This window comes from Amblyomma americanum, chromosome 4, assembly GCF_052857255.1.
Source record: "Amblyomma americanum isolate KBUSLIRL-KWMA chromosome 4, ASM5285725v1, whole genome shotgun sequence".
Taxonomy (NCBI): domain Eukaryota; kingdom Metazoa; phylum Arthropoda; class Arachnida; order Ixodida; family Ixodidae; genus Amblyomma; species Amblyomma americanum.
This window is the reverse complement of record NC_135500.1, coordinates 105,573,052-105,587,013: the sequence shown is the minus strand read 5'-3', so window position 1 is coordinate 105,587,013 and position 13,962 is coordinate 105,573,052. Positions and strand designations below refer to the sequence as shown.

Genomic DNA, 13,962 nt, shown 5'->3' with positions numbered 1-13,962 from the left:
TACAACGACGCGGTACAAGGCAAATGCAGTGCGAGGTAATGTGCAGTGTTCTTGTCTTCCAACAATGGACAGAATTTCCCTAGAGTTCATTAAAGAATATCGTTCTCCTACTCCTACAAAAAGTAAAACAGAAAACTGAAACGGGCTAACAAGGCGCCCTTAGTGGCGCTACGATGAGGGCCGCACACTACGATGCCATATGTGTGAAATACTGAAGCTTGCAGTCAGAAATTCTACTTGTCTGGAAGGAAATACAGATTTCTCCTTTCATTTCCCAACTCTTTGCCTGAATGAACATATTCTTCTTTAAGGTCGAACGACAAAGCAGTCAAAGGGGGCGCCACTTCGAGAGCACTTAGGAAATTCAAGGCTGAGATCTTATTCTCTGACCCCTTGCACTGATGCTAAAACTTGAGCACATAGCCTAGACTGCTCTTTCCAAAATGATCCATGTGGGCGCTTTAGCAGCTGTTCAACCTTACTCCTGAATCTGAGCAAAAAACGATACTCTCGTTTAGCTTCAGAAGCTTGTTATCTGGACCACAGGGCACATCGTAAGGCAGGTGTCGGTTACAGCTGTCAAGTTATTTGTGAACTATGACACCCTTAAGCGAGATCTCAGTACAGCGCTGCAATTTTAGCTCGCAGCCATCGAAATGCTACAACGAATTCTGAAAACCGAATTAGGTGCTGGTATATTCTTCTACTCGGTGTAGCGCAGTTTTATGGATTCAGCACATATTTAAAAACTTCGCATTTCTGGTAGGACGCGTAGCTAACAAAGGTAACAACAGCGCTAAATTTGACACAAACCACACAGGAAGACGGTCAGGACGGGCGCTGACTCCAACTGTAGACAATGTTCCATCAAATAGCGCAGCAAGAGGTACTGATAAACGGACACGTAGCACGAGATTTTGTTTGGTGATGAGCATAGAAATGTCATTACAATTTCCACCTAAGTGCAAAAGGACTATAAGTGAGGACATGGCATCTTAGAATATGCGAGGATACGCGATTCGTTTTTATTAATATACATTGCAAGCACGCATGAAGTTCTGGAACAAGAAAAACTTTGTATAAAAACAACATACAATAACTGTTGAAGCGACGCTCTCTGTCTGCATTGCTTCTGCCAGAGTGAATGTCCTATGTATATAGTGCAGCTTGAAATCTGAGAAGATTTCAGTGTTTTTCCGTAATTCGTTAACTTCAAATATTCAATCGTAATTCTATATAAAGACACAGAAGAGAAACTGAAGCTGGCCTTTTTTGGTACGTTGCCGCTTTCTAATGAAGAACATACTTTTACTAAAACGGCGGTTTTGTAAACTAGAAAAGGCCACAAAATGAGATCAGCGTGCCGTTATTCCCGATCCGTTTTGCAAGCAAACCGAGTTGAAATGATACAGATGGTGTCGTGTGTATTCTTGAGGCTAAGCAGCATCGCATCTCCTTTCATGGAGCTATTTTTGGTATGAGCGTTGCCAATTTCAATCGAGTAGCAAGGAACTTTTAAAATTAAATTTTCTTCTCAATAAATGCGCATTTTTCTGCCAGAAAAACGTCGTCACAATCAGCCAAAACCGCAGAATTGATGTTTTCTAGGAACTAAAGTGTATGAATAATAATAATAAGAAGAATTCGGTTTTGGGGAAAGGAAATGGCTCAGTATCTGTCTCAAACATCGGCGGACCCCTGACTGCGCCGAAAGGGGAGGAATAAAAGAGGAAGTGAAAGAAGAAAGGAAGAAAGAGGTGCCGTAGTGGAGGGCTCCGGAATAATTGCGACCACCTGGGGATCTTTAACGTGCACTGACATCGCACAGCACACAGGCGTTTTTCCTTCTCGCCTCCATCGAAACGCAGACGCTGCGGTTTGGTTCGAACCCGGGAACTCCGGATCAGTAGCCGAGCGCCCTAACCACTGAGGCACCGCGGCGGGTCCTGTATGAAGTTCACTGAGTACCCATTTAACACGATGGCCTTTGTGAAACTCACGTTAAACCTATGCTGCCTAGTGCCAGGATCTTGTTTGCTGTTGACCAATCGCCCCCACTTACTAATCCTATGCAACGCATGTGAGGTCTGATACCATTTGCAATTTCTAACACACACAACTGCATTTTAGTTCGACACACTGACCGCTTCGGCGATAGTCATGTCCCGTGGGAGGCGACTGCGGGACTCGTCCAATGGGCACCCGGCGCCACGAGGCGATGCCACGGTTCAGAAGTCCGTCAAGCTGCCAGCCACAGGTGTCTTTTCTGAAGTCGCACTGGCCGCAGTCGCGTTCGTCGGCACCATTTGTACAGTCCATCACGAAGTCGCACACATGCTCCATGGTTACGGTCTGCTTATTCCCGCAGTCGAATCTCTCCGTCGGCCGCGCTACATACGGGTAATTTAGAAAGAAATAGTTTTCGTGTCAGCATACGTCGCATGCATTTTTCCTATTTAGGGCCTTTTAACATTACTTAGGTGCTAAATGAAATCCAAAGTACTCACTAAGCTCGTCGCAGGGCAGCTCGTTCAACAGGACGTCGTCGATTGCGGCGAAACCGTCTGCGTTGGTTCCCGAAAGTGCGACGATTGGTTCTTCCTGGAGCAAAATGAAAGAAGGCACTACCTTATTCACCTGTCGAACACTACAAAACAATAACAGATTATTCCTCTCTGCAGGGGCAAATTCCGAATACGATATCACTTCTTCAGGCGCCGTTCAAAACCCGAAGAGCCGCTCACCAAGTAATGAGCCTATTGAAGGGATCTATAAATTTCACTACATGAAATTTCCCGCAAAGAAACGTGGTTGTGCTAAGCCTTGATAATTTTCTCAGTTAATCGCGAACCATGCTTCAAGATTTTAAAATGCATGCATATCGAAATTTCCCGTTAGTGCAAAATCATCCCTTGAAAAATATTTGCCAGCATGAGGCGAGTGAGTAGGAGTCTGCAGGGCAAAGCTGCAAAAGAGCTCGATTCTTCTTAATGTAATTGATTAACCTTCTTATTTACCCTTCTTCGTTTCCTGCTAATACAAAAAGCATGGTGATCCTTTGGATTTGCTGGGCGAAAAGGGCGGCAAGGTTGAGGTTGAAGTTGTTTGAAGCTACAGGTGGGGTTACCCTTGTCAATTCTGCCGGAAATTGCTCCACCATAGTGACACTTAAATGATAAATAAGGTCCACAAATCAGGCATATACCTGGAAGCTTACTGATCTGCATAGGTCAACTCCTGCTGTCACCATATGTAGAACAAATCAGAGTTCTGGAGAATCTTTAAAAGAATGCGCGAAGCCTTCTTTCTGCACGACTGTTTTCCGCGCCGGTAGACAATGTCCTGAAGGGAACTGTGGGGTGCTCCTGTATTCTTGAGAGAGGCGAACAACACACACCTTTCCGCGTTGCACACTTGACGGTACATAAGATAGTATTCTATATCCCCTCACACACCCCAAGTGGAACACAGCCGAGACAGTGCCAGACCCGCCTTATACATCCACGCAGGGGTAGGAGCAGAACCCGTGCGAATGCGATGTATAATGTGGCCTCGGATCTTTTCAGTCCCTTGGTCACACATGGCTTGTTGGGTGAACTCAACAGTGTTGCTAGGGAAAGCTGAATACTATTGACGAGTGCATCGCTTACGACAAGTCGACAACGCCGAAATAAAATTGACTAGCGCTGACAAAAATATTGAACACGCTGGAGAACAGACATTTATCGTCATTCTACACAGCCTGACTACGTCCACTGCGGGACAAAAGCCTCTTTAATGGCTCTCCAATTAATCCTGTCCTGTGCCAGCTGCTGCCACCTTATCTCCGCAAAGATCTGTATCTCATCAGCCCACCTCTCTGCTGCCCCTGCTACGCTTGGCTTCCTTTGGAATCTATTTCGTTACCCCTAAGGGCCATCGGTTATCTTGTCTTGGCAGGGCGTGGGCAGTGCAATACATGCTCTCCCCAAGCCCATTTCTACTGCTTGATTTCGACCAGGATGTCATAAACCAGCGTTTGTTCTCGGATCCACTCTGCCCTAATCCTGCCCCATGACGTTACACCAGGCATGTAGCCAGAGATTCTTTTTGGGAGAGGCCCGAGGCAGATGTTTAGGGCGAAGCCCGGGGAGGGGTGGGGAGGGGGGGGGGGAAAGCTTACGAAGAACACTGCTGGGGGAGGGGGGAGTTGAGCGCGATTTCAGGGTGGGCCCAGGCTCCCTCCCGTCCCCTCTTGGATACGTCCTTTCGTTACACCTATAATTTTTCCTCTCCATAGCTCGCGGCGCTTGTCACAATTTAAGCCTAACCCTTTTGGTTAGCCTCCACATTTCAGCCCCATAGTACGCAAATTACTCGGACATTACTCGCTTTTCCAGCACTGCATGTCGAAAGGGATAGCGGCAAATGTCTATGTGCGCGTAGAAAATACTACTCGTTCTTTAAACTGCATATTTTGCGGCTTTTATTTTCGGTAGACGCCTGCGTTTCATTATTGAAGTTCGTACCATTCTCTAGCGCCAATTTCATTTTTAACGAACTAAACAAACATGACAGCAATTGTAGCGTAATATAAAGTAACTTCGTACATGTGCTGCTTGAAGAGAGGCACTTGTAATGGTATTTACTAGCTCCGCCAAACCTAATTCACAATTTGTATTTTTCGCCTCGGGCTTAATTTTTTGATGTTTAAGCGAGGCTTTCTGTTCTTTAGTCTCGCTACCTTTTTGTGTTCTCTTGTTAAAAATCAGGACACCATGTTCTGGGCTCATGAAAGCCGCAACTTGTGCTAACTCAAATGCAAAAGATCAACATATTAAGGGTGCCTTGCAGCAGACGTCAAATGAAGAGGGATATGTGTGTGCGCGCTATGCTTCAATATAAAGAAAATTATCGTTTGATAGAAAATAGATGCCCTGCTGCCGAAACATCATTTAATTGTATGCATTTTTTTTTTGCTCTCACAGACTGTGAGGGACGCGTGTGACGCTGAAGCATGGCTCAAGTCGTGCCGAGTTTTGGCGCCGTCACCTTCAGCAGTATGTTTATGAACAGAATTTGCAGGAAGGACGTAATACGGTTAATCCCTGCGGGAGGCTTAAGGCTAAAGGCCCGGAAGCCTGACGAGGCCTTAGCCCCCACACACTTGTTTACAGCCTGCAGCAGCAGAATCATATTTTCTTTATGTGCACCGCTAACGCGTTTACATTAGCACAAACATATTTCCACACTTCCAAATACAACACAAGGAGTGCAGCAATTAAACAATACAATACAGCAATATAACACAAACACACTTTGCAGATCTTGTTAAGGAAAGAAGGTACAGATACGTCCATGTACAACCGAAAGTAACACTTGATAGAAAGCAAGCCAAAAACAAAAATACGTTACTGAGAGTTTCTAACAATACCGTCTGGTAGAATTGACCTTTATCTTATATTGTGTAGTACAAAGAAGAGACTAGCAGTTACAGACTGCATGATAGCCATCTAAAGAGGTTTAGTGATACATGTATTTTGTTCATGGCTCTCAAAATATGTCTGAAGAGAACAAGAACTCTAGATATGTTCGTTTAAAAGCTCTGATTGGCTCGGTGAAGTCAATATCATATTCATGTAGGGTAAGAAGTTTGGCTACTTGGTAGTCCATACCCTGCTTGCCAAAGCTAGTTCTAAATTTTTAAATCGTTCTTTTAGGGTTATTAATTTCACGTCTCGAGGAAGTATCGTGGATGTCATCAGTATACAACTGTTTTTGTATATGTGTTGCATTAGCCTGAAATTGTATACTTTTACAACTGGAAGGATGTTATATTTGGAGAAAAGAGGTTGCGTGGCTTAGTTGTTTTTTTTGGGCCTTTGCAGTTTTCTAGTATTCGAGGTACTCGCTTCTGCAGAATTAATCTACAACCAAATCGAGCAGCCATGTTCCCGTTTTTTTCCTTGTTTTACTTTATAGAATTTCGCAGGAAAAGTGTTACTGCCTAGACGCACCCAAAGGGACGGGTACTCCATCTGCTGACGTTTCCAGACTCCCTTTCCCTCGGAGATCATTGCATCTTGCAGATGGAGCGTCACTCCGTTGGACAGGGCCGGCAGGTAGTACCAGATCGAGAGGCATTCGTAACGCGTTGGTTCTCGAAGAACCATCGACGTCTTGTTGCCCACGATTCCAGGACTCTCGAAGAGGAGGTAGTAACCTGTGGACAAGAACGGGACCCCACCGCCTTCAGCTGCCATAAAAGAATCATTTCAATATACAGATCGAAAATGATGTTGTATCTACCCATAGTCTCTAAGTAGGGTAGTATCAAGATTGGTGCAGATGCAGCATGGCTGCAGACTGCGACACTGGTGCCATCTCGCATGGAACAACACTTTAAGCCGGTGCCTTTAGAGGCTACTAGGTCTTGCTATCGGTGTTCACATGAACGTCCTGCTCATTTCAGCGCATAGGGCTTATTCACAGAGAAAGGCGCCAAGCGCCAGGAATAGAAAGCGCCGCAAACTCACGCAAAGCCAGCCGTGTTCTCGTTCAAGACAGCGCCACAAGACCCGCGTCATCTGGTTTCAGACCAGCCTCCGCCTAAGGTGAAGTGGGAGCGTCACTGTGTCTATTAGGCACGCAATGTTCCCTAATCAATGTATGTTACCCTCGAATAGGGCCGCTGCTGGCAGGGGTGCGCACTTTCGCACATTGGTTGCATTTCCCGTTGGCTGGGCTGAGCAGCGCCACTGTGCACTTCGCCAATCTTTAACCAACAGTGTGGCCAAAGCTTATGCGCCGACGAGTAAAATAGGGGCTTTCTGAAGTATGAAAAGGTTTCCAAATATTAAGAAAGTCTGAGGTGCACACGTCTCTGTCGTAGCAATGACAACCGACTAGGTACTTTAGCAACGTGGGCGCTGTTTATTTCACCGTGCTCTGTCATCCTCGCCGGATGGGATGCTGCGCCACGTGGTTTCAGTTGGGGGCCGCGGACGTGGATTTGGTCGCTGAGATGTCTGGCTCTCAGTGCCATTTTCTCAGTGTTCAGTTTAGCGTCATATACGGTGACGGCTTTCATGAGCGGTGACCTCCTTTGAATTTTTTTTTCACGCTGGCAGCAAGCATGGTTGACAATGGCCGCTGCAGTGCACTTCAGTGCCACCATGGTGGCAGAACCATGGAGCAGTCAATAAAGAAACCCACATGATCTATTCAAGTCAATCGGATCACGCACACACTTTATATATATATATATATATATATATATATATATATATATATATATATATATATATATATATATATATATATATATATATATATATATATATATATATATATATATAAACTATTGAAGGGTTCCCTTCATAAGTTTATCAAACGAGCCCCTCAGTTCCTAAAATTGCCAGGTTATATATATATATATATACATATATACACACACACACATATATATATATATATATATATATATATATATATATATATATATATATATATTAGTATGTATCAGTTTCGGGTAAACAAAGAGTTGAAATGCCTTTAAGTCTGGGCAATTAAACTACTGTACGTAATTCTAATTTTTTCCTCTGCACCCGATAACGGCGGGAGCAAAAAGAGAGGAGGAAGAAGGTTGAGAAGTTTTAAGAAATGGGGCTTTTTCAAATTCTCCTTTTCTACTTTGATTTCATTCCCCACAGCCGCATTTGTTTTTTGCCGCTGGTTCAAGTTAATGCCGAGCCTCAAGTGCAGGGGCGGGGGAAACAGACGGGAAGAGAGCGGAGCCTATATAGGCGCTCCGCTGTTGGCATTCCTTTTCATCATGCTGTCACTTCAGTTGTAGCAGAAATATGCTTGAGTCGTACGTGATGAAGTCTAGGACGACTCTAACATCTTTTATTTGCCACACAGGCAAAAACGCGATCAAAAGTAGTTCGAACAGCGGAGCATGTAGGCGCCGCATTGTTCTCGATTCTTTCTATTGCGATAGTACGGTTGAAAGCTCCTTTTTTGAATGTTGTGCTGCGCTTGAAAAAGGCTGAGCCAGTGAACTACTCCGATAGATTATTTCGGCGTCCGGATTCCTCAGGCGCTCAAAATCACTATTTGGTTGATCAAGCTGCTCAGTGAAGCCACTTTTGTCTACGCCAGGTGCAAATAAAACGTCTTCATGCGAAGTTTCCCAAGAATTGTCAACATATTCACTGCAAGTAGCCAGTATTTATGTGCACGTGAAAGCGCTAGTCGCTGTTGCGCCACTTCCGATCTCAAAGTTTTATTTTTAACATTATCAGGCGGCAGTGTTTTGTTTCCTTCGAAATCAAAAAAAAAAATATCCTTCTGAATAAGTTAATCAGGCCTCAAAACAGACTTTTTAGTTTTCCAGCGCTATATACTCTTAGTTTTTTACTTGGATGTGCAAAATTTCGTAAAGGTGACATAACTGCGGGAAATTGCAGCTCCAAATTGTGAGCATTTCCGTAGTAAACCAGCGAATGATCGTTGAATCAACTTTTGTATCGAAGTTGAACATTCTGCTCGAAATTTGGAGAAAAGAGTTACGTTATTACTGGTGCTAAAATCGGTCCGCATAAAAATGACGGGCAACGTGCTACCCTGGCCACCTCAATGTTTCGTCGAATGCCGTCTACTGGATTCGCTATACTGCACAAAGAAAACATCTTATCTGCGACATGAACAGCGCTATATTCACCTCATACAAAATAATAACAGCTAGCTGCCGCACGCTTTCAGAAAGAGCTGCGCGTACGCTTTGTAAACAACTGCGTACAAAGCGCCTAAAAAGACAGCAGAAAAGGCTCATGATCACAACTGCGCCGTTTATAAAGCGTGTGCCAGAGCCCCTTTGAGTAACTGCGCTATTGAATTGAATTCAGTTCAATTTGAAGCTTGCTTTGGCACTGTGAAACTTACCGTCTTCTGTCTGCGTCGTGTGGTCTCGAGGAAGCTTACTAAACGATCCGGCTCGCTCCACTTCAAACACTGCTGCTTCCCCTATTTGCACAAGAGTGGTATGGCATAGAATTGGTCAGAAAGATTAAACATCGATATTCGTTTCTTATTTTTTCAAAGAGAAACTAACAATGTAAGTCGCGATGAACTTGCTGCCGCAATCCTTAATAAGGCGTTACACTTGATATAACCAGTTAATTTTTAGTTCACCAGCTTGTCGCAGATATGATCGCCCGATCATGATCATGATTGCCTGAATGAAATGCGTATTTTAAAGACCTGCCATTTTTGCAACAGATAGAAAACTGAATATGTTAGCACATTCAGCACTTTTGGTAAGAATTTTGGCCGTTACTGCTTTACAGGGCACGCGCTGATTGTGCGATAGACCGCATTTTTTTATCAAACAGCAGATAAGAACGCCCGACAAACGACATACATTGAGCGCGCTAGCGTGGCCTCAAGAGGAACATAAAATTTTTTTGCCGCCTGCCTCCAGGGTGTTTTCCCTTCTCCGCAGTCAGCATATTCCTTTCTACTCCCGCTGACCTTTTCTCGCCCTCTTGTCTCCCTCTCTCCAGAAGCTTACCTCCTATTTTCTGCTAATTGCTTCAGCTTTGTTGTTACCTTCTCCTGTAGTCTACTTGGACCAAATAGGTTCGCCGCCTTTCCTTTTTATTTAGGCTATACGGGATGTTGAACAATAAATGTCAGAGTCGATGGGTCGGCGGGGCAAATGTTAAGCATTGAAAATCTCTAATACGTGCATGGCAGATGTCTTACCGTTTGTAGGTATTCTCCAAGGCAGACATTCATCCTCGAATGTGCACAGATCTGAGTATATTGGCAGAAAAAAATGTTGGACTCTATTAGTACTATCACGCGATGGCTTATGCAGCTGATGGCTGCCAGCAGTTGTACTCTAATTTTTTTTTTTGTACAGACTGCAGGCTGGGGATAATAGCGCTATACTATCAAAATTACCTAAATTACTACGTTCGTCTGAGTATTGCAGCACTCACTGTAAGGTGGGCATTCGCCATCGGTGAACTCTACGTCGTCCACCATTATTCCAGAGTCAGTCTTCACTCCCACGGGAGTCACACCTTCGAAGACGAGCTGTGCAAAAGAGTAAAAGCGTGCGTATAGTCCACTTGGCTATTTCCCGCATGTTCGTAGCTATTTGAAAGGAGGAATAATGTTCAAGGCAGACAGAGAGAGAGACAAAAGCAGCGAGACACTTAAGCTTAGCCATTAAGGTATGACGCAAAAGCGTTAATGGCTCCCTTCCGCAATTCCTCTTCACGCAGTCGCTGTTCTTTGTTCATGTTCACACTTTTAACACAATTATCATAACTCAGTACGCACTTTTTGTCTTTAACTCTTCTACACAGAAATTTAAGCACATAATGTTACTCTAATTATCATTTCAATAATTAGCATGTCGGTAGTTCACTCCACTGGTTACTAAGCTTCATATTCAGCCAACACAACATTCAAATCATCCCCCCCTCCCCCCTCCCAGTTGTACCTCAGTCAAATCAACGTGCTCACGTGGTCTAGTGCGTAGCGTGCCAACTGGCTACTTAAGAGTCGGAGGTTCGAATTCCGAGCAAAATTTATACAAATTTTTCGTTACACAAAATCCATTGCTTTATAGAGCCAAGTCGTTTCAGACATGCGCCGACCTTTAAATTAAATTAAAAGTACTCTTCTCAATTATTTTCTTTTCAGGGATTCCCGCGTCAAGTCGGTCTCTCGACACAACAGCGCCGCCTGTCTGCGCCGAGTTTGCCGCGGAACGGCAGCCTTAACGCTTTGGCGTTAAATTATTGGCACGCAGCTCTAAGTGCCAAGAATGTCCTGTGCTAAAGTTCGGTTTGGTTTGGTTCATGGAGTTTATCGTCCCAAAGCGACTCAGGCTATGAGGGAAGGCCGTAGTGAAGGGATCCGGAAATTTCGACCACATGGGGTTGTTTAACGTGCACTGACATCGCACAGTGCACGGGCCTCAAGAATTTCGCCTGCTTAAATTCTACCGCCGCGGCCGGGATTGAACCAGCGTCTTTCGGGTCAGCAGCCGAGCACCATAACCACTGAGCCACGGCGGCGGACCCCGTGCCAAAGTCACCAAGGCCGACTGATATGGCAGTGGGCCCGAAGTGAGCCAGGCGTGCCACGCCGAAAGGGGTGAAAGGGATAAGAAGGGTATCGAATGCCCGCACAGCGGGAGAAAAGAGAATGCTCATGATGACCATGCGATTCGGGGTGACTGGGAAAACGTTTAGGCTTTGGAGGGCGTTCTTACTCTGAATGTCATGGGGTTCGTTTTTTTTTTTTTTGCTGCCCTCTGTGCCTCCATTGACGTCGTAAATAGCAGTGCCCACAATAGCCTGAATACTGCTAGCATCCTTTGTAGATAAAGTTGACGGGCGACTCAGGGATATTCATTCAATTTGACAAAGTTGAGGACCTCCAGTTGAAAATAGCAGCATAGTTAGAGGTTGGGTAATGGCTGCCTGAAATATGGCTCGTCTCCTTGTCACGGTTTCTTACAACGCTTTCTGTTGTTTCGACACAGTGACATCTATCAGAGCGTCTGGTGACCGTGCCTTATTAGATTAATTTTTCTCGCTCTGACACGCCTTTCAGCTTTTCTGGCACACTCTTTTCCTGAAATTCCAAAAGTTGTGCTGTGTAGACAAAATAATTGCTCCATATTCGTTATGTGCCCCTCCCCTCCTCCATTATATAACCATAACCTTTATATTTTTTGTGTATCAGTAGTAGAAAACTTCCAGGTCTCCTGTATAAAATTGATGAGGCCGTAAAAATCTTCTATGCCTCACGGTAGCATTCCATGCATTTTATTCAACTAAGTAGCTGTGAGGAAGCAAGAACGCGTAAAAAAAAAAAACAGATGAAGCAATATTTCTTGCAATACGATGCTTCAACAAGGATGCATCACATCCAGTACAAAGCATGCTTTATTTAGAGTTTTGCTTGCAAGTACTTCACAAAATTATAGGAATCAATTCTAGCATCACGTTTGGGAAATGTCAGTAATTATTATAGCTGTCAAGTATTAGGAGCAGACCTTTCCAAAAACAATTTTTTTCCCAGCAGAACTCGAAAAAAAAACAGGTGGTTACTAACATTCCAATTTGTTCTCGAAGTGATGGTCACTGTGCGAGCCACCCACAGGCCGTCTTCATCAGGTGTGTTCACAGAGACGAGCGGATCTCGTAGTATGGTTTCTTTCGTGAACCTGTGAAGGAATCCAAGATCACAAAGCCTGCAGTTTATTGCAAATGTGAAGCAAGAAACACATGGTGCTTTGGATATTTACGCGAGCGTATACGCACGAGCCTACACGTGCGAATGATGCACCTGGACTGGTAATGTGATACCAAGTGTTTTTTTTTTTCACTCGAAAACTATCCTGACTTGAGCGAACGGCTTAAAGGCTCAAGAAGGTACTGGAGGGCGCGGGACTCGTTTAGAAACATCATATTTTGGCAGTCGGTTGAAACAGTTGGACACGTGTTTTCCTCCTTGCTTTTCGATTTCGTTAAATTAGTTGAAATGAAATTGCTCTAAAGTTGTGCCTATCGGACAGTTTCCAGTACGAATGTTATAAATGCCCAAAAGAAACTGCGAACTACGAATGCCGTAGTGGATACAGATCTCACGGAGCTGTAATCTTTTTGCGCACTTCTCACTTTCATGCCCTCTGCTAAGCTATTTAGACCCTACAGCTGCTGTTTATTTATGGAAAGACACGAGATGATTACGTAGAAGCGCCACTCTTATTGTCGCAATCATAGAAAAAACGAAATTATGCTGCCTGACCACAAAAGTAATTTTTTGTTTCTTTCTTCTCTAAAAGGGACTTCAAAAATGTTTTTTGGTATATGGAAAATACTGCCATTGTAGATCCTGCTATCCGTCAAAAATACCGGAAGTAAGAAATAAATTTCTTAGCCGTAACAATAAAATATCAAAATATACGTTTATTATTTATTTATTTATTATTCCCTCACGGAAAAAAGCACTACCGAAGCAGGGGCGAAAATAAGTCATCAGAAACAGAAAACGGAAATCATAAATGCTGATAGTAAGCACCAGAAATTTAAAGGGGTAGGCGGGTTGGTAAATGTATCAAAAACAACGAGAAGTACAACAAAACATGGTACAGCTTTTCACAGAAAGAAAACACACAACCTTAATGCACACCGCTAATAAAAAATTAGAGGAGACACTAAAACTGCTCTTTAAGGTTATGACGCGATATCCGCACTGAGTTTACGCCCATATATGTGAAATTGGTCATTCTCTCTATCATAGGTCCCTGGGAGTTTTCACACCCCTCCTGGTGCAGTGGTGCAACGTTTAAGCGATGCGCCGCTGCCCTGCGATGGCAGGTGCTGGCAGTGGTGGGGCTAGACAAACTGGTCTCTCTCCCCGAGGAAATTCTCGTTGCTCACAATTCGATGGGCAGGCTGTGATGATGCAACACGGTCACGTGATTTAGGTAGCCCGGCTAGGTTGCTTCTCCAGGAATTTTTCTCCCACAACGCCGACGACAACACACCGGATAGCGTGCACAGCGGAAGCCTTGACACTATCGCCTTAAAACAACGTAGTAAAATTGCCGGGAAGAAGAGCTTATTACAGCTACAAAAGAACAAAGAAAACGAATTTAAATGACGTTGTTCAAGAAGAGCGTGCCGAATTATTTTGGGTAGTTTTGAAAATAACGGCGCCTTTATTGTTCAGTAATGATGCACGCAATTCATTTCATCCAGTTGAAGATTTGGGGAGAAATGAACCTGTGAAGGCCCCAGTTTTGCAATGCGTTATGTGAACTTTTGGTTTGCGGTCATTGGGAGCAGGTAAAAATAGGATGGTAGAGCACTCGCGCGCATTCGGGAGGTGCCTGGTTCGACCCCCGGTGCCACCGGGGGCCCATCGATTTTGTAAAGGGTAAAAGACTTC

At 44.2% G+C, this 13,962-nt stretch overlaps 1 protein-coding gene across 1 annotated transcript in view; it reads right to left on the bottom strand.

Annotated features, from left to right (window-relative positions):
• Nucleotides 1-13,962, bottom strand: part of LOC144129735 (MAM and LDL-receptor class A domain-containing protein 1-like) — a 189,224-nt gene that overhangs the window by 75,998 nt on the left and 99,264 nt on the right. The window contains 7 exon segments of the mRNA XM_077663821.1: nt 2,145-2,390; nt 2,508-2,601; nt 5,997-6,202; nt 8,926-9,006; nt 9,748-9,798; nt 9,987-10,083; nt 12,121-12,232. Coding sequence (XP_077519947.1) covers nt 2,145-2,390; nt 2,508-2,601; nt 5,997-6,202; nt 8,926-9,006; nt 9,748-9,798; nt 9,987-10,083; nt 12,121-12,232 — 887 coding nt within the window.